The 20,601-nt window shown below is 54.1% G+C and overlaps 1 protein-coding gene and 1 pseudogene across 1 annotated transcript; both read right to left on the reverse strand.

Moving 5' to 3' along the window:
* Window positions 1-1,630: 1,630 nt before the first annotated feature.
* On the reverse strand, window positions 1,631-3,462 carry GSC (goosecoid homeobox). The gene is made up of 3 exons (XM_045823417.1): window positions 3,023-3,462; window positions 2,298-2,557; window positions 1,631-1,983 (listed from the first exon to the last, which is right to left on the reverse strand). Exons 1-3 carry the CDS (start codon window positions 3,384-3,386, stop codon window positions 1,828-1,830), a joined length of 780 nt encoding a protein of 259 aa, XP_045679373.1. The 5' UTR covers window positions 3,387-3,462; the 3' UTR covers window positions 1,631-1,827.
* A 1,268-nt stretch (window positions 3,463-4,730) lies between these two features.
* The window catches only part of LOC123807917, a 28,363-nt pseudogene continuing 12,492 nt past the window's right edge, over window positions 4,731-20,601 (reverse strand).

The following is a 20,601-nucleotide window of genomic DNA, read 5'->3' on the forward strand; positions in this document are numbered from 1 at the left end:
ACCTCTGAGAAGCAGAGGCTATTACTGTGCCCATTGCACAGCTACCCCGAAAGCAAGGAGCCGTAACTGGTCCAAGGTCACAAGTGACGGAGTCTGGATAGGAACCAAGGTGACCTTGTCCCTGGGGGCAGATCCGGTCTGCAAACTGCCACCTCCTCCTTCCATCCAGGAGTAATCCTCACTAAAAAGGCCCTGTCGGGAGCCACCCTGTATTTCATCTGCTCCAGGAGCACCTTTGAAATGTATCAGAAGCTGTAAAAAATACTGCTTCTTGTAAAGAGCCGTTCCCTCGCGGGCAGTGTGCTCCCCAGCCAGCCGGGGCCCAGCCTTCCCCTGGAGGGTCCTTACACGGAATGGGGAGGCAGCTGGGGAAGCCCCGGCTCCCCTACTCCCGGGGAAGCAAATAAATCAGCCAAGCAGGGAAGCTCTGAGTCTTAGCTTCCTTGTGTATAAAATGGATTTAATGCAAAAATCTATACAGTTGAACACACTAAAAGCCATTTCTGCTGGCCCTTGGCCTCTCCTACCGCCCTCCCCCACGCACGGCCCTGGAAACCATACAGAAGGCATGCTCTAGTCTTGGGTCCTATCCCAAGCACTGATCAGGAAAGCTTCTTCAGCCCTTCTCAGGGCGAGGCCCAGCACACAGGGCGGGCGGGCTCCTGGCCCCAGTTTATGCAGACGGGAGACGGCAGGTTTGAGACAAGAGAGCGGGGGTCTCTGCACTCCCGACCCGCAGACTCAGCAGCCAGTGCGCTCTCGGCTCTCGGGCCTGGTTGGCCTACGGAGCGCTGGGACCTCAAACTTAACCCACCTCCCACTGCCCTGGTCGAGTTTCTTGCCAAAGGAAGAGGTGCCCTTACAAGACGCCCCAAGGAAGGGCTAAACAAAAAGCGCCCAGCACCACTGAGGTCTCTACTGTGCGCGGGGTCGCGGGCTGGGGGGAAGTAGATCCGGCCACCAGGTGAAAGAGCCGTGCGCAGCGCGAGTTGTGGGGCAGTAGCGCCTGCCCTGGAGCAGATGGGCTGCAGTAGAGACCACGAAAGAGCCAGGAACGCGTAGGGAGACAGGGCTTTTGGACTGCGTAATTTCTGCGGGGAACCCTCCTCCTTCGGTCTGGGGACTTCGCAGGAGCAGGGCCTGGCGAGCAGCCGGGAGTCCCGAGAGGTTCCCAGGTTTTCCCAGCTTCGGGGTGGATGCTGCTGCCCGGATACAGCTTCCCGTGGGCAGCGGGGAGGGCGCGTCCTCCTCCCCACGGACCTGGGACCCCGGGCTGCCCCTCTCCCGGGCAATGCCACACCCCGCCCCCCAACAACCCCCGTATTCTTCACTCCTTCCTGGAGACCTAGAGACCAACTGTGCTTTCAAACCAGAACACCCGCCCCTTGACTGATTCCTACCCAGACTTTCTTTCTTTCTCTCTCTCTTTTTTTTTTTGGACAGGTTAGAGACGCTCAATTTTTCTCCCGAAGCTAGATTATTAAATAGTTTTCTTTCCTGGGCCTCAGATGGTGGCGTTGGAGAGGTACGCAATACGGAATGTGACCCGTCTACATCATCATCACTTTATTGTAGTGTCACCGTTAACTTAACTATAAATACTACGGCGCGGAACAAGGCGCCGGCGGCAGCCGCCTCTGCTGCCGGGCTGGAGCCCCCGCGCGGCCCCGGCCTCCGCGCGGCCCTCCGGGCTCCGTACACTATTAACAGCTCCTCGTTCCGCTTTCTCGACCCCCTCCCGCAAGGCAGCGTGTGTGCAAGAAAGTAGCATCGTCCGTGTGTGCAAGTCCTTCGAGTTAGGCAAGCGCCACGGCCGGCCGGCGGCCGTCAGCTGTCCGAGTCCAAATCACTTTTACCTTCTTCTTCCCTCTTCTCCGGCGACGCCTTGGACGACGCCTTGTTCCACTTCTCCGCGTTTTCCGACTCCTCCGACGAGGACCGCTTCTGCCGCCTCCACTTGGCCCGGCGGTTTTTAAACCAGACCTGTTGCGCAAGGGCGGGCAAACAGTTAAAATCAAAGGCGCGCCGCCCCAGTGCCCGGGCAACCCGGGGCTCAGTGTGGCTCGGACCCCGGGACGCCCCCCGCGCTCGCACCAACAAAAAGAAAGGAGGCTCGCGCCCGCTTCCGCCTTTTCCTTCAACTTCCTGGGCCTAAAGCGCCCCCCAGCAGCCTCCGGGCCTCCACTGGGATGTTTTTAGGTGCAGGGAGACCTCAAGGAGGGCCGGGCAAAACCGGTTGGGGGGCCTATTATTTGCAAAGGGGCCTTTAAGCGCACCCAGCAGCGCCTGGCGCCTACCTCCACTTTCTCCTCGCGGAGGTGCACCTTCCGGGCCAGCTGCTCGCGGGTACCCACATCTGGGTACTTGGTCTCCTGGAAGAGGTTCTCGAGCGCTTCCAGTTGCTCGTCCGTGAAAATGGTGCGGTGCCGCCGCTTTCGCCGGCAGTGCAGCTGGTTGAGGAGCTGCAGCTCCGTGCGCGACAGCGTGCCCACGTTCATGTAGGGCAGCATCTGGTGCGGCACCGGGGACACCAGCACCGAGCCGGGGCCCTCGTAGCCTACAATAGAGGAGAGTACGCGATCAGCTACTCTCCTTGCCGCCACGCACTCTTCGGCCGCAGTCTCTCCACCTTTAAAATCGTCTGCAAGGGGGTGCTGGAAACTGGAGGTGCACAGAAATCGAGGGTGCAGGGGAATGGGGGAGGGTGCCCCGGCGTCCACCCGCACACCCCCAAAACCAGTTAGGGAATCCTGAAAGTCTGAGTCTCCCTATGCAGGCACTGAGTTACGTTTCCGCTAACTTCAGCATCAAGATTGCAGCGCGTGTGCAAACCCCTGCGCCCTATCGGCAAAAGGGGGTCGGGGTCGGCGCGGGGGGGGGGGTGGTGGGTAAGGATGGAGAATCCAGTCTTGCAAGAGGAGAAAACTGTGCAAAGTGAAAAAAGTTAGCGCCACCACCCGCTCACGCCCCAGAGGCTGCGGACCGCGGCAGGCGGCGAAGGCCGGAGCGAGCGCGATCCTACCTGCGGGCGTTGGGACGCAGGAGCACTGCTGGGCGCCCAGCGGCGGCACGGCCCCGCAGCAGGCCGGGCCCACGGGCGCCGCCTGCACGTGCAGCTGTCCGTAGAAGTAGTTGTTATAGCCCAGGCGGGAGCCACCGACCGCGGCCGGGAGGCCTGCGCCGCTGGGGGCCACAGGACGCGGGTAGAAGGCGCCATAGTCCGAGGCGGCGGCGGCGGCGGCGCCGCTGGAGCCGTAGAGCGAGTCCCCGTGCAGGGCCTGAAAGACGACGGGAGCCGCGGCGCTGGGAGCCAGCGGCAGCACCGAGTCCTTGCAGCGCGGCCGAGCGGCCAGGATGTTGTCGATGCTGAACATGCTGGCGGGCATCCCCGAGCCCCGCGCCGGGACCTGGGGGCGGCAGAGACGCGCGGAGGGAAGAGCCGCAAAGTGGGGGGGTCCGCTCTCCTCCCGAGGCGGACCAAACCGAAAGAGAGCGCGGGCGAGCGCGCGGTCCTCTCCCCTCCCCGCCCCCTGCGTCCGCTCTCCCTCCTCCAGCCCTCCCCTCGCCGCAGCGTCGGCTGAACTCAACCCGCGGGTAGGACGGAGTTTAGCCCAACTGAACCTCTTGTTGGTTTTATACTGAGTCGACGTCATCCTGGATTTAGTTCCTGGTAATATGCAGATGACAAACAGAAACAGACCTGGCCCTTTATGTTCCTTTGGGTGGGGGGCCTTCGGGGCGGGGGGAGGGGGAGAGGTGCGGAGGGGAGGAGGTTAAACGGCCTGAAAAAAGGTTGTGGATTGTGAATTAATGAAATTAACCTAATCTTTTCCATTCGGCCGCCCCTGCCGCGGACCTGCAGAGCGGGCCGGGCAGCCTAATTGCCTCGGTTAATCTCATTAATGCCATTCATTGTGCAGCCGCAGTTAACAACTCCCTCCGCGGGTCCTCTCCGGTACCCCCGCACCCCCCTCCCCGCCTCTCCCCTCAGATTGGGTCCTATTATTGGGTGCGATTTCCTCTGCACGAAGCTCGAATTCATTGTGGCCGGTTTTTACTTTGGGGCTACTTCTCTCTCTTGCCCTCTTTTCCTTTCTGAGTTAGTTTTGTTTTGTTTTTAGAAAATGTGGGGGGGGGGCGGGGCTGCGTCCGCCGCGGGAAGGACCGAAAATGCCCCTCTTCCTCCGGGCCCCCGTGCACTCACTGCCTAATTGCTCCTCTATTTCATTACTTTATTTTATCTTGAGATTTTCTCCCTAATGGAATATTGGTTAACCGCCACTCCCAACACTTTCGTTTTTGCACAGCCCAAAATTTGTAAAGGCAAAGCCGGTGAAAGACGTATTGTGCTTCTTTAAATATTTATATACATTTAAGTTTTTGCAGTCACTTTGGGTTTGAAGACTGCCATAGCCGTCAGTCCCTAGGCCTCACCCAGCGGAACCCGAATTCAGCCACTGTTTTAAACTGGCCACCAAAAGTAGCGTTCTGAACCGGTGTTTCCAGCTGTTTCCTGCATGGGTGTCGGTAGGTTTCGTGTTTTTTTTTTCTTTTCTTTTAAAAATCATTATTTTTGGAAATGTGGTGTCTCCCTCCAAACTTTTTGTTTTAATCCAAAAATGAGGCTTTGAGGATTCCCTAGCCGCCGCGCCGCCCGCCGCCCCCCCCACACACACAATTAAGACGCACTTCCCCCTTCTTTTGCCGGCTCTCTGACCGGGACAGGCCCCCTAAGCGGTCCTTCGGCTGGCAGGCCCAGGCTGCGCTCTCCGTGCCTCGGCGGGCCAGCGCTGCTCTCCGCGGGCGGCCGCGGTGATCTGCCGGATCCTCTGCGCGGCACTCCCCGCTCGCCAGAGCCTCTGGAGGCGCCTCCAGCCCACGATGGCGCGCAGGCGGCCCAGAGCCCCGCGAGAAGGTAGGAGACGGTGCGCGCGGGACGAAAGGACACCCCGAGGTCCTGCGGGCTCCGCGCAAGGCCGGGTCTTGCAGAGCTGTTCGTTCTCGGCCTTTCACGTAGGCCATTCCGGTCACTCCAGGGGAGGGAGCAATGCAGGCCCTAGCGGGACGGCGGCGGGACGAGAGGCCGGGTTTTCCGAAAGAGGGGCAACTTTAACTCACGCCCGTGTCCCCCTGTTTCTCTCTGGTTAACTGACAGGGGTCCTCGCGGGGTTGTCTGGAGTGGCCGTACTAGGTCTAAGCATGTGGGCTGCCTCCTCCTCGGCGCTGGAGCAAAGGGGAAAGGGCACTGGTCAATTGCTGTCCCCGGGTCAGAGCGCAGAACTCTGGCGGCGCGCAAGAGTGGCCCGGAGAAACTGGGCGGCGGCGCTTCCTTCCTGGTAGGCCTCCGGGTACGGGCCTCGGTGCCCTCACGCCCACCCGCTGGTGGCCTGAGAGCCTTGCTTTTTTTCAAGTGCTGAGCAAACTAAGAAGCGATTGTAGGGCGGAGATTAGGGCAGGACGGAGATGGGACTCGATTTGGGGAGACGGTGGGGTTTTCCTACACACACCGCTTGCAGAGGAAGGAGGGTGGTCCTCCCCTTCAGAGAGGTGAGGTCTAGGTAAGGAAGTGTGTGTAGCGCCTTCTCTCTCCTACCGACCAAGGAAAGAGGCATTTACCCCCTGTTCTTACAGACGTAAAAACCGCCAGTTTCCGGGCACACACCCTCCTCCCAGCCCGTCCCGGGTACAGTCGCTGGAAGACCGCGGGAGGCTGCACTCCCGCAGGGTCGCGGGCTGCGTTTGAGTCGGTGGCTGGGCGCGGGCGGCGGTGATGCGGGAGTGGACCTTTTCAGACGTTCGCGGAGCCTGCCCGAGGCGCCGCGGGAACCAGGGAACGAGTCCTCGTCGGTTTCTGCCAAGGTGCTCAGACCAGAGCGGCGCGGAGACTTCACCGCAGATCTCCGAGTGCCTCCGAGTTTGCGAATAAGGCAGCCTCCCCTGCGCACGCCGTCATGCCTCCTTGCACTTGGTACATTGCTCTTTTCAAGAATCAGATTTGGCCTTCACCCCTGCTTTCGTGCGGTCCTTCCCCCTGTGCCACTGACTCCCGGGAGAAAGGGCACTCGTACCGCGAGTCCGAGCTCTAGACCGCGCGTTGCCACTTTTGCAAACCATCCCTCCCCTCTCGGCCTAAGGTTTTTCAGTTAATTGAACCAACGCGGGCTTCGTTGGGTCTCTTACATCCCTAACACGTAACGAGGCTCCGTAATTGTTACCCGTCCGCCCAGGAGAGTGGGGCTGGATTTGGGGGCATTTTTTTTTTTTAGTCCTTTTCATTGGGACAGAGGAGTGTGCTGTCCCCACCCCTACCTGAGGGCAGGGTCCGGGTATCAGCTGGGACCAAAAAAAGGAAAGGGGGTCGAAAGGTATGTTCTCTTGCAGAGGGCACTTTCTGGGAAGAGGTCACAGGGACCCCGAGGTCATCCTCCAGTTATTCAGCACGCTGTCCAGGAGCTCACCCCCGGCACGATGGGGACCTCCCCCGCCTCCACCCCAGCTGGCCCCTCGGTCTCCAGGCGTCCCACTCTGTCCGCAGGGAGGCAGGAGCCCGAGGCAGTCGGGATCGCGGCCACCTCCTCCTCCTCCGGCCGAAACCCACAAGTGTCCGAAACGCGCTAAACAAACAATCAGCGGCCTCGTGTCTCCCTGTACTGCTGGAATAACAAATGCGACGAACGCAAATTGCCCACCTCGTGTTGCTACGCGATTGTTTGTCAGCCCCGCACGCACGGCTCAGCATGGGAGGACCCGGAGCTGCCGCGGGCGGCGGGCGAGCGCTTAGGTCGGAGACGCGGTAAACACGCCGTTGATTTTCCCTATTATCACCCAAACACGATTTCACACAAAGCAATCACCACGCAGAAGTCTATGAAAATGTGTTTGCCGAGGAGTCGGTCGCCCCGGTAATAGCCCTCATTTTTAAGACATTAAAGAATGCGTAAGCGGATTCTACATGCATAAGGTCTATTTGCGGTTTCGCATCTATCCGGGCGCTTTTGCGCCGACAGTCATCGCTAAATTGATTCATAGAGCATAGATTAAATTGCTTCTCTGCTGTCAAACAGCGTGCCCAAATTTAGAGCGTGTGTTTGGGTATCTCCTCCTGCCCCAAGATATTTTCATCATGGAGAAAAGCGTCGCCCACTCTCATCACACACACACACACACATGCACAGCGTGGCTCTTTAAAAATTGCATCTACGGCCCCAACTTCTTACGGTTTCAGGAACTTTCTTTTCTTAATTCTTTCAGCCTCTTGCCCTGTCACAGAGCAGAGTTCATAATCAGATGCCTTTCAATAGAGTTTTTCGTGACACGTGCGAGAGGCTGGCGTGTCCTTTGCAGAGGTGTGGAGCTCCCGTTGCAAGGCCAGTTAGAGGGGTCGGGGCAATAGGGACACGGCGCAGAGCCGGAGGCAACCTGTGCGCAGCAGGCAGATCCCGCACGGTTTTGACAGCGCAATTCCACTTTGTATTTGGGGTTTAAAAAAAAAATCCAGCGCCTCAAAATTAGTGCTCAAAACGGGCTCAACGGCCGTGCCGCTCCGTCAAGGACACCTCCGGTAGCCTCCAGGAATTTCCCCTGTGAGGGTAGGTGGGCGGAGGCACGAAGGCCACCCCACTAAGGGGCAGCGCGCACCAGGGCTGGCCCCCCCCCCCCCTCCCGCATTCCGCGGGAGGTAGGGACGCTTACTACCTGAGTTCGGCTGGAAGTTTTGCAGCATTCCTAACGCACGCACCGAGCCCCTGAGGACGGAATAATCAAGGTGTTAGGAAAATTCAACATAACACTGGGGATAAAGAAGAGGGTGTCGAAAAACGACGTGTTCCCAAAGCATCAAGGGGGAAAAAGAAAAAAAAAAAAAAAAGAGCCCCGGGTTGCCAGGGGCTGCAGAAATCCGCTTTCAGCGGAGCTATTTACTAACGTTTGTTTCAAAGTGGCTGCACCCTTGCTTTCGCGAATCACGGCATGCAAATGACGATAATTTGTTCTCAGTGGAACTTTCTCTTGAAATGATTAGCGAAGTCAGTCATTTGAAAATTAGAGCGAGTGCACAGACGGTTCCCGAAGCCCCTCGCTAATCGATATCAGCTTCTAAAGTTTTCATTCATGTAAACCTCATTAATGAAGATCTTTTATTTAAACGTCAAGGGGATTTGAAATTTAGAGTAAATTATGAAGCTTGTATGTCTAGCCAAGTCACGGGTCAAATGCATTTGTAAAAACTGCTAAAAGAGCATATGGTTTTGAATTTTTCTACAATGACTAGTGTTTAAATAAATTGCTTGTACTGCTTAACTTCATGTGTAATTTTGACAGAAATTGGCCTATAGCCTTTTGATATGTAAACATTTCAGCCTTTTATGCGGCATAAAAAAAGACACTTGCTTTTTAGGATCAGCTCAGCCAGTCACCCTGTAATTCAGAAAGCTGGCACCAACCATTACCGTTCTTGCTGGATTTCAACTTTCAAGTGGCAGCCTTGGGGAGAAAAAAAGAAAGAAAGAAAGAAAGAAAGAGGATATTTCAAAAGCAATGTCCATTTGAGATTAAAAGCTGCAAATGAGGTGAGAACGTGCCACTTACTATCTGAAAGGAACGGGTAAACCATAGTCATTAAAGAACATTTTCTGTCATTCTCCTTTAAGCTGGCCCATCGGAGGGGACACTTAAGCGGAGCTGGGACTGACTGGCGTGTCATTAAATGCTTGTCTTAGAGCCGAGCCAATCAGTCCAACACACAAATAGGTGTTAAGAAATCCGGGTCTCACTTCGGGATGTTCCCAGCGAAACGGCTCCGTGTCCCTGAGCCATTAAGATGCAGACATCACTCCGTCTCCGAGGAGAGTCACCTTGGACATGGAATCACTGGACACAAATGGCGGCGGGCCTGAGCCAGGCACGGGGTCTTTCTTGGTGGGAGGCTGCTGCTGGGAGAGGAGTCGGGGCAGGGCACCGTCCAGGGGCCGCTGTGGGCTGCCAGGCTTTCTGAAACACATGTATCTGCATAAGCCCATTTGTTGCTAATAGATCCGTCTCCCATCCATAAGCATTGGAATGTGGATTGGTCAGCAGGTCTCCCAGGGGGGTGCAGAGCTAGGGCCCCGTGGTTGCTAGACAGGGCCACATGCTGATTCCCAGTGTGTGGGGACAGGGCCGCCCCCCCCCTGTTCTCCCCATTCTGCCCGTGTTTATTGTGCCTGTCAGCTTGTCACACACAGACTTGCCCAGAGGCACCGTCCCTTTGTGAGGTTTTGGGGTTGCGGGGGGGACAAGGCCACTCATGAAGCCATGGAGACCTGTTTCACCGTCACAGCTGAAACTTCGGAGCAAACGGAGATCCTCTTCGTCAAAACAGGGGGTTGGGGGCATGTAATTAAGAAAAAAAAAGACTCTCAGGCGAAGATAGGAGGGGGTGTTTCAGTCACATTTCTTGTGCATTCCGACACGCACGTTGCGGTCCGCAAGCCAGAAAGGAAAGGACGCGTTCCATGACATACAGAAGCCACCAGGCTTTTGAGTTTTTGTGTCTTGTTTTTGTCTTTCTAAGCATTCTACATCCCGGTCTAAACTTTCTGTTCATTTTGATATGGATAAAGGTAATTTTTTTTTTGTTAGCTATAGTTTTAAAGTCTTGGAAAAACAATCGACTTGCTAATAAAATAATTCCGAAGCTTTAAGCTGCTTAACTTTCAGGAACTTACCCTCAAAACTTTGTGATTAAAGTTAGCAAAGCAAGGCATATATTTTGGGTAAAAAGGGAACACTTAATACTTAAAAGATAACTTGGGAGGTTGAAGAGTTTTCTTCTTTATTTTATTTTTAAGAAAGAGTATTATCAAATAAAACTGAAGATTATAGGGAAAGATAGCCGTGCGTGGGTGGCCGGATTACATATATGAAATTTTGGGTCAAGGGAAGTTACTGTTGGTGGAGATAGGTGCAATATGCCACCTCATCAGTGCATGTGTATTTTTAAAGGGGATTTGGTAAAGTGGACATTTGCTGACAGGTCGTCTCAGGAGCTGGATGGGGAATTTCTGTGAGGTAGCGTTGTGTGTGTGTGTTTTAGTAATTTTTTTCTTTTTATCGAGTTTATTGGGGTGATGTTGTTGATTCTTTTTCATCGAGGCAGTGAGGAGCTGACAAGCACTTCCCAGGTGTGCCTCGTCCTGCAAGGTGGGGCTGGAGGAAGTTCCAGCTCGCTTCCGTGTGGTTTTGGGCCGTTTTCTGCACTCCTGGGGGAGGGCGCTCACCAGGGCCCGTGACTCCTGTCTGCTGCCTTTTCAAGCTGCAGCCGGCTCCCTCGCCCGCAGCTCGTGTGCAGAAACCAAGGTTTTGGAAGCCTGAGGAGTCAGGCAGAGTCAGGGAAATGGGGAGGAGGCGGTGGGAGGAAGGCCACAGGCTGTGTCACCTGTTTAATGCCACCATCAGAGTGGCCTGAAGCGGTGACTCAAGCTGGCCTTGCTGTGAGCAGAGGAGGCGGAGCCCTTACTGGCCTGGCCTGTCTGGAGAATTCAGGCCAGTTCCCTGCTTGCCCCTGATGGGGAAAAGGAGAATTCCCAGGGACAACCCAGACTGTGAGTTTGATTTTTGGTGGGGCGTTCATTGTCTTTTCTTAGCCAGGAATACACTGCCCTACACATACACGCGCACACACACACATGCACACACACACACACACACACCCTCCTTCCCTGACCTGCTACTCCTTTGTGTGACATGCTTGACCATTTCTGAACCAGTCGGTTCCAATACCAGCCAGCTCCTTGGTCACCCGCTTCCTGAAGCTTGTGTTTATTTTCTTGTTTTGGGCGTCTGCCCTCAGCCAGGGAGCAAACCTGAATGGTGCTTGAACCAGGATGTGGATTTGGTTTCACTTAGCAGTAAAATTCTTTCTGCAGACCAGAAGGTCTTGGCTTTAAAATCACAGGAGTCCATCTCCCATGCCGTTGGCTTGTTGGTAATTTATGTATTATGGGGAAAGTCGTCTGTTCTTAGTAATGATAGCTTGGGGAATTCAGTATATGAGCCAAACATAGGACAGTTGAACTGAAAAGAGCTCCTTCTTGTCTACATGATCCCTCGCAGGGTTTTTTTTTCTTCACAGGTTTTTGTTTTTTTAAACAGGTCCCTAAAGAACATTTTATTCCCCTCTCATCAGGTTTGTAGAAATAGTCATTTTCTGCCCTGCCTGGTAGGTCAGTGCAACATTTGCAAGTGAAATGATGACGTCGACACACATTGGTGCCCAACTAATTGACAATACTTTCTCTGAAACTCTAGAATTCTGGAGTGATTTGGATCTTAAAATATCTCCAGTTGACTCTGAGACGGGAACATAAGTTTTTGATAATGCCGTCCACATTCTGATTTTAAGCCTTGGCCATTCTCCCCCCGCCCCCAAACCCCGCCCAAACCCTCAGAAAGTAGCTTTCCAAGTTAAACTAGACCGGGGTGACCAAGTGAAAGTTGGGCTTGAAATAATTTTTCAAAGCGCTCGTTCGCCGCTCGAGCCCTGCAGTGCAGGGGAGCGGCGGCAGGGCGGGCTGCTGTACAGAGCCCTCGCTTGGCAGACGGACTCGGCACTTCCGATGAAAGATGGATATTGAATATGTGTAGCGAATGCACGCTGCGCCATGTTTCGGGGAAGTTCTTTATTGAATATTTCTCGCTCACAGGGCCGGCGTCGCTGTGAAATCTCCCTTCTCGGGTCCATGTCGGGGGAGGGGGGGGATGGAGGGGGCCCAGCCTCCCAACCTGGTAACAAATTGCCTTTTTTATGGGTTCGTGTCCTAACTGAGAGCAAGCATCTGTGTCCTGGGGCAGAGAGCGGCCTGGGCCGGAGCCGAGGGCCAGCGCGCCCGTGTGCAAATCAGCGCGGACTATTGGTTCAGTTGTTCTAGAAGGTGGAGCCAGTGGACCTGGCGCCCGATCCTGAAGCCCTGGCCCAAAAGGCAGAGAGAAGCAGAGGACCATCGGGGTGTGCCCAGCACATGGTCGCCGCACCGTCTGAAGGTGGGGCCTGTTTCTGAAGAGGACACCAAGACCAGACAGGGGTCCTGGTCTGCCCAAGGTCTCCCAGCTGAGGCCTGAATCTGAGCTCAGTGCTGGTCAGCTCCAAGAGCCAGCCTCTTGCTCTCATCCTGAGTCCACTCTTGTCAAACAACGGAGCTTTCCCAGGTCAGCCTGGCAGGCAAGACCGTTGGCTCCCTGGCGCCGAGTCCCTTCCCTGCCTCCCCTTCCCACAATCCCTCGGGGACTCTTAGCTGCCCAGAGGGCTCCTGCTCCGTGCCACTCAGTCCCCTTGTGCCCTCTCCTCCTCCATGGCCGTCCCCTGCTGGTTCTGATGTCCACCCCTGGTTTCCCTGTCCTGCCGTGTGCATGTGTCCCCTCTCTCACTCTGAACACCCGGAGGTACTTGCTGGGGACTGCCCGCACCCCAGAACAAGTTTCCCCGCAGGCAGAGGTGTCCGACCGGAGACCACACTGAATCAGCGTGGATTCAGCTCTGCATCTCCCACAGCTGGCCACAGGCCTTGGCACAATGGGTGTGCTAACTAACTCTTTGTTTAGGGAAAGAATACATTTTCACCTTTGCCCCCCGCCCCCCTGCTTCTAGATCGCCCCAAATTCCAGGCCAAAGACCATTAGCAGGAGAGTGTTAATTAAACACAGTGGGTGCCCTGCTGGAATAAAGAAAAGAGGAGGAGAGGGAGAAGTCAGGTCCCCAGAAGCTGGCTGGGGTCGTGGTGCAGCTAGGGTTGGCCTGCACGGAACACCTGTGTCTCTTCAGCCACACCTGTGTACACAGGCAGGCATGCCGGCTGTCACCTTTGAACCTGAGGACTGACACGTCTGAGCGGGGTGCCCCATAGTGGGTCCTGAATGGAGGAAGCGTGAAGACTCCCCAGACCTGCCTGGTTACGTCCCGGTTGGAGCCTTCCTTTTCCCATCTGTGAGCTGGGGGAGCAGCCTGGACACAAAATGCACGTTTCCTCCTAGCTCGGGCACCTGACGTGACTCAACGTGAATCGGAGTCCCGCTGTCTTCCGGGAAGATATCTCCCTCCCCGCTGGCGCCGCCGGAGGGGCAGAAAGGTCAGGATCTACTAGCTCCAGGCCACCTAGGGGCGCGGGAGCAGAGCTGCCCAGACACAACCGGCCTCCCACGATGCTTTCTCCTGGCCATGGAAAGGTGAAAACGGCTACCTCTAGAGACCTGAGCGGGGACGTGTAGGTCAGCTGACTGGTGCTCATGAGCTGTGTGAGCTGGAGCAAGCCCTGTGACCGCTGAGGCTCGGCCTTCAGCTCTGCAAAATGGGGCGGGGGAGGTAGGGGCCCCTTCAGAGGGCGAGAGAGTGAGGGTAGGAGGCAAGCTCCCAGCAGGCAGCTGCAGTCGTCTCTACAGGCGCCAAGTCCCCAGCACATCCAGAGACTTTCCACTGAGGCCCCCACTCCCCCACACAGGCAGTTTAAGCGCTGTGTTCACCCAGGGATGGTGAAGACTGGCTGCACGACAGGAGGTTAAATCCTGTGGGGAGGGGGCGGGGGATTTTCAAGGGAAATGGTGTTTTCCTTAGGAACTGGAATTCTCTACGACTTCATTTGATTGTCAGGTGAAAGCAATGGGGGCGGGGCACGGGGCAGGAGCTTGGCTTTCCTGATGAGGAAACCGAGGGCCAGAGTCCCCCAGTAACTCGCTGCAGGTCTCAGCGCTGCAAGTCACGGCCTCCATGGGCCTCCCGGTGGCCCGGGAGCTCCGGCCCACTGACCCCTCCCAGTACAGCCTGGCCTTTTGCTCCTTCAAACAACTGGCCACTGAGACTCCGCTTTGGGAGACATCCAGGTGGCCTCCAGCTGCGGTGAATCTGCTGCGCCCCAGGACCACCTGCTGGGATGGGAGGGTGTGGCCCCTCCCCAGGTGAGGCGGGCCTTGCCCGTGTCTCTCTCTGCCGGCCTAGGAAAGCCAGTGGGACGGGGCCAGTTTCCAGGTCGGAGTTCAGTCGTAAGCTCCCCACCCACAGCTGACCCACCGACCCACCGACCCACTGATAGGCCCAACCCCTCTGCCCAAGCACATGCAACTCAGAGATTAACCTGCTGAAGGTAAGGTTCCAGACCCCCAACCTGAGTCTACCCCAGAAATCCCTTCCGCCCTTACTGGCGTAGTCAGGGTTTTGTGGGTGGGTATTCATGGCGTGGAAGTAACCTGAATGTTCGTTCACCAGTAGGGTACTCATTAAAAAGACCACCGCACACTCACACTGGGTAAACAACCACGCAGCCATTGAAGACAGGAAAGCAACCGTTTGCGTGCGGAGACGGGAAAACCCCAGGATGTATTGTTACTGTTGAGTGACAAGGGCAAGTTAGAGAAGCGTGGTGTCACTCCGTGCGCGTGTGTGCTCATCCGCAGGACACCGCACTACTTTCTGTGGGGTCGAGAACATAAATGAGTTAATATCCGGAAGGCAGTTCAGACAATGCCTGGAACATAGCACGTGTTATAGCACGTTTAAGGGAGAAATAAAAATGCGAGAGAAAAAGACCTGAAGGTCCGCGACCCAAATCAACCGCCGTGATAACCTGTTCGTGGGAGGGGCTGGGGTGGGGGCTGGTGAAAGGGGTGTGGAGCCTCATCGCCAGTATTTTTCCTGTTTTGCACAAAGACAGGCCCTCTATGTTTTGCTTGTGAAATGAAAGTTAAACAAGCATCCAAACCCAGGATCTCCGACACAGGAATCTCTTTTCCTCCTCCGCACCGGCGGCGGCAAGGTCAGACAAAGGACTCGTGATAAGGACCTGCCCAGCCAGTCCCTCCTCCCTTCCTCCAGCAACACTTCATCCCGGGGAAACGGCATCCCTGGGAAGGTGGCCCCCCCTGCTAATGACCTGCTCCCCTGGGTTCCTAGACAGCAGCTGGACAAATTGCAGGTTTAAAGTCTCAAGACCAGATTCAAGTCCCAAAACTTGCCCCTCACGTGTGTTCACTTATCTCTGCAATGAGGACCTCAGTCTTTGCCTCCTTCCTGCCCCTCTTCATCTTTGGGAAACAAGTGGGGGTGGGGGGGGTGAGTGTAATTACTAACACCTGTGTCCCTTGGCACCTGACCGTGCCTGGCAGGGGCACGGTGGGTGTTCATGAAACAGAGCTGGAGGTAGCGAACAAGGAATTAAAACAACAACAAAGGCACTGCTGCTATGAAGCATGGAATTGATATTTTCGATCTTTTGCATTCATACTCATGGGGCAATCACTCCATGGGCGTTTCTCATCTGCCTTCTGGGTGCCGGGAAGAAGAGGAGGACGAGGAAAAGCCCTGGACCTCATGGAGCTTACACTCGAAAGAGATTCCAGCAATGAAAGGGATGGAGAAGGAGGAACTCTAACAGGTGATCTTAGCTGCCCCGTGCAGCGAACAGGGGCAGGCAGTTACTGTCATAGTGCAAAGTTATCGGGAGTCACGTGGACTCGTAACTCCAATGCAGACACAAGTTTGATTTTTCCATATGCATATTCGTATATCCTGCCAGGCTTTTTTTTTTTTCCCAGTGAGCCTGCTTCGTCTGTGTTGACAGTCTTGGGGAGTATTAGCCTCGAGGTTTTGGACCAGCCATTCTCCTGAGACAAACCTGAGCTCACACCCCGGGTTCACCCACTCAGAGCTGGTTCTTTGGGGTGACAGAGCAGTTTCCAGGGTCTCTGGGTCTGAGGATTCGTCCATGTCGGACAGCTTGCTGGGGTATTGTTGCAAGACTCCAGCGCACAAAAGGGATTCCGCCGATAAGAACGTTCTAGGGACAGCAAGATACCTACCTGCACCCCATGTGGGCTGGTCTGAACTTTGGCCTGCGGAGGCAGCCTGGGGGTCCGGATGTAGCATTTTCCAAGGCTTTGAACACTTCTGTGACTCAAGTCATTGTATGGAAACTCAACTGGGCTCACAAAATTAATCTAGGTCCCCAGTTGAATGGGAAAGATAAAGAGAATCTCAATAGTATTTCCTTATCTTTAATACACTTTAAAGTCCCTATAATTAGCATTATTATCCCCATTTGCACAGGAGGAAAAGTGCTCCTCAGCGATTAAACAAGAGGTTCCCCAGGTTGTAAGAAGGAAGCAGGAGCATTATGCAAACCCGGACCTGCCCAAAGCCTCATTCTATTTGCTCAGCCCCCAGCTAGGCAAGGAGGAAATTTTCAGCCAGGGCTTTGGTGTAGGCAAGACTCTTGTCTGTATCAGTTTGCTTGGGCAAGTTTTTCAGCCTCTGGCTGGCCCTCAGTTTTTGCATCTGTAAATTGGGGTTAACTGTAGTCCAGCCCATATACACTGTGAGGACGAGAGGAGTTTGTTGTGAATGGTTTCAGCATGTGTGGCGGCCCAGCAGCTGAGGCTCCGTGGGAACCCAGGGGCCGGATTCCCAGAAGTCAGACTCTGACGCCGGAGGAGGAAAATTCATACTGCGTGTGTTTTTTGTTTTTTATGTGAGCACGAGAGAGTGATACATGCAGGGTGGGGCAGAAGCAGATTTACAGTTGTGAGTACGCAAAACAAAGAGTTCATTCTCTTATTATTATTTATTGTTGATTTTCCATAGGAACAACTGTAAACCTACTCTTGCCCCACCCTGTACACACAAAATCACTCTCTGACTGCAGAAGCCTAAAAGTCTCACTGCCTGAGAACAGAGGTGCTAAGTGGCACACGTATGCACAGACACACGTGCGGCCTCAGTGTGGTGCGCAGTGGATGCTGAGGTAGAGCTCACTAAGAGATATGGTGAGCAGACCCTGGCTGGTGTGGCTCAGTGGGTTGAGTGCTGGCCTGTGAACCAAAGGGTCATCAGTTTGATTCCCAGTCAGGGCACCTGCTTAGGTTGCTGGCCAGGTTCCTGGATGGGGGTGCATGAGAGGCAACCACACATTGATGTTTTTCTCTCTCCCTCCCTTCCCCTTTTTCTAAAAATAAATAAACAAACAAACAAACAAACAAATAAATAAATAAAATCTTTAAAAAGGGGGAGAGAGAGAGAGATTGTGAGCAAGGGGACCCAGGATTGGAAACAGGTGCCTGGCTCTTGAGCAGATGCAGGTAGCTGCCTGGCTGCCTTCTAGATCCTTCTGCCTCCCAGGGGTGCTGCTGAGACCAGCTGAGACAGGAGACGTGGCAGTACTTTGCACACTGCCTCAGGGTGTTGGTGGCGGGGGCCCTGCAGGATTTCGGAATCTCCACCGCAGCCCCTTCCTCCCGGCTGTACCTGGGACCAGGTGGAGCGTTGCGGAGAGGTGGGATTGAGCACGGGCGTGGGAGGTGGCCAAATCTGATTATCCCAATCCCCTCGGGAGGAGGGCTGTGGCAGCCCCGGGGCATCCACCTGGGGCAGATGGACTGACAACCAGGCCAGCTGCTCAGAGCTGGGAGTCTGGCCTTGCCGGGCTGCCTCCAGCCATGGAAGAATGCGCTGGAAATATGTGCCCTTATGAGGAGAACATTTAAGGTTTACTCTATTGGCAGCTGACAACGCTATGGACTCCGGTCACCGTGCTGGATGTCATTATGGCCTCCTCTAGCACGGGAATCAAAATGCGCCTGCTGGAGCTGAGGTCGAGTTAGGACTGCTGCTGGTGCTAAGGATGGGGCTGCTTTTAGGGTCAGGCTGAGGTCCAGAGCCAGGGCAGATAAGGGTGCGGGGCAGGGGCCACCACGGGAGCTGGATGAACCTTAGACTTGGTTTGGATTGGCTGTAAGGACTGAACAGACCCCAGAATTGTTGCAGGTCCGAGTCAACTCGGATGAAGTGCTTGACATTTACGATCTTTTCCTCAATTCTGAGATGCACCTATTTATTATTGCATTTTATTCAACACGTGTATGAAGTTAGGGTTTCATGGTGAGCTGTCATTACATTGGGAGCACTTTTATCTTTCTTTATATATGTAGAATAATGGTGCCTCTTAGCCTGGACAACTGACACCCGTAGTTAAAAGAAATACACAGTATGCTGCTGTTCTCCAGACACCAGTCCCCGCCTGACGCACAGCACGCCCCTGGGTCTGCTCGGAGGGGCCGCCATGCCCCGCCTCCACGGTGCCCTGGGCTCCCATCATGGCTCCAGCACGTGTCCCATGGGATTCCCTGCTCCCCGAATTGATAGTTCTCATCCTGCTCCTGTGAGATTCTGCAGAGAAGGAGCTGGTCTTCCCCGCGCCTCCCTCCCCACTGGGCCCTGGGCCCCAGCACAGCGCTGGGGGTCTGATACGAACCACGGTGTTAGAAAAAGCCCCTGTTTATTAGGCACTCACCGTGAGTGAGCATCTGCCAAACGTCTTACGTTCATATTTTCATTTAATCCTCATACTGGCTCTCCGAGCTAGCTATTATGATCACTACTTTAATTTATATATGAGGAAACTGAGGCACAGAGCACTTGAGGGGGTTATTCAAGGTCACTTTTTTAATAGTGTCCTTGGTGGCAGCTCTAAAGGCAAATTAAAAAAAAAACTAGCTTTATTAAATACAATTCACTTCCCATAAAGGTTATCCTTTTAAATTGTGCACTTGGCTGGTTTCTAGTGAAGTCGCAAGACTGGGCAGCGATGCGCATGCCCACTCTCAGACGCGCCACCCTCCGGCACAGAAACCCCGCCCACCCCCCCGTTCCCACCCTCAACCATCACGAACCTGCTGTCCATGCCTACGGGTCTGCCTCCTCCGGACATGTCCTGTAAGTGGAATCATACACTGTAAGACCTTCGTGCCTGGCTTCTTGCCATGTTTTCAGGGCTCATCCATGATGTGTTACCTGTCAGCACCTCATTCTGCTTTAAGGAGGAATAGTCCATTGCGTGGACAGACCCCATTTTGTGTATCCATCAGTTGGTGGACATACGAGTGTTTTGCTTCTTTTGGCGGTCGTCACTAATGCTGCCATGAACGTCTGTGTGCAAGTTGTTGTGTGGATATGTGTTTTCATTCCTCTTGGGTGCATACCCAGGAGCGGCATTGCTGGGTCTAAGGTGCCTCCCTGTTTAACCATGTATGGAACTGGCTGCCAGGCCGTGTCCAGGATGGCCACGGCGTTTCGCAGACTCGCCAGCAGTGTACGAAGCTCCCGGTTGCTTCACCTCCTTGCCAGTATATTATTATTGTCCGTCTTTGTTCATTGTAGCTATTCTAGTGGTATATAGTAGTATCTTACTATAGTTTTGATTTGTGTTTTCCTAATGACTAATGCCGGTGGGCATTTTTTTGTATCCTGAGTGGCCGTTTGTGTATCTTCTTTGGAGAAATATCTATTCAAATGCTTTGCCCATTTTTTAAATTGGGTTGTTTGTGTTTTTATCGTTGACTTGTAAAAATTCTCTGTATATTCTGGACACAGTTCTCTTATCAGATATGTAAATACTTCTCTCATTCTGTGGGTTCTTCTCACTTCCCTGGCAGTGCTAGAAATCATTTCCCATGTGGCTGCGCCTCCTGCGTTGCTGTCAGCGTCGCATATTTATATGTTTATTCATCACCTTCATTTACCAGTATTCAAACTAGTAAGCTGGCTCTCCAGTGAACTCCAAGGGTGACCAGTGCATTATATTTTCTTCTTCTGAGTACCAAGAGTTCATGCATTTAAATTTATTTTGTGTCTCACTAGACCGAAATAATTTCCTACTGATACATTTTCCCGTCTTTGGTGGGTGGGGACCTTGGCCGATTTGCTCCTGAGTCTTAGATGACAAGATGTTCCAGAGCCCTCTCGCCCATTCTTTTGCCCAAGACCTAGAGTACACCATTCCTGATTTTTTTTTTTTAAAGTGAGAAATAGTATTTGGAGACCATAATCTGGATACTGGGGATGCTCATTTATTTTGGTTGGATATTGTTTCTAGACCTTTTCAGTAGGTCTCAAGTAAGCAGAGTTAAAAAATACAATTTTTTGAAAGAGATAAAATATATCATGCATTTGTGCTGATGCTTCTCATACCAATTCAGGCTACATTTTACCTTTTAAACATCCTATTTCTCTCTCTTTCTACCTACATCAGAGATCCTGCCTCCCACTGCCAAGTGGGGGAGAGAAGGTCGATTTGCTGGTAAGTGCGGTGCAAACACAACTAGCTGACGTTTATTGAGTGATTATTATGTGCCCGGCCCCATCCAATCCTCACAGCCAGCCTAGGACCAAGCTATTATTTCAGGAGAGGAGGCATGGTGTGGGGGGGGGGGGTGGGGGGGGGGCAGTGCCCACGTGCCTCGGGGGCGGGGCCGGGCCAGAGGAAACTGCCTGAGGCAATGACGTCTCATTAACTTGATTTCCTCTAAAAAGTAAGTACCTTTTAAGATAGGACTTTATCTAAAGCAGCACAACCTTTTGGGAACCAGGGACCGTTTTTTCCAGAGACGGGTGTGGTGGTATGCGGCGGGCGGGGCCGGGGGCGGGGCGGGGACGGGCGGGACGGGAGCCGCTCTCCTGCCACTCACTTTCTGGGCCGGCCTGGTGCCGGGGGTTTGGGGGTCCCTGCTAACGCCAATATAGCCCTTCACTCGTGTTCCCCTCACTCACTCTCTCTCACATCTTTAAAAATAATGTGCAACCATCCTAAT

The sequence above is a fragment of the Phyllostomus hastatus genome, unplaced genomic scaffold, assembly GCF_019186645.2.
Source record: "Phyllostomus hastatus isolate PE091 unplaced genomic scaffold, TTU_PhHast_1.1 phas_scaffold_501, whole genome shotgun sequence".
NCBI classification, from domain to species: Eukaryota; Metazoa; Chordata; class Mammalia; order Chiroptera; family Phyllostomidae; genus Phyllostomus; species Phyllostomus hastatus.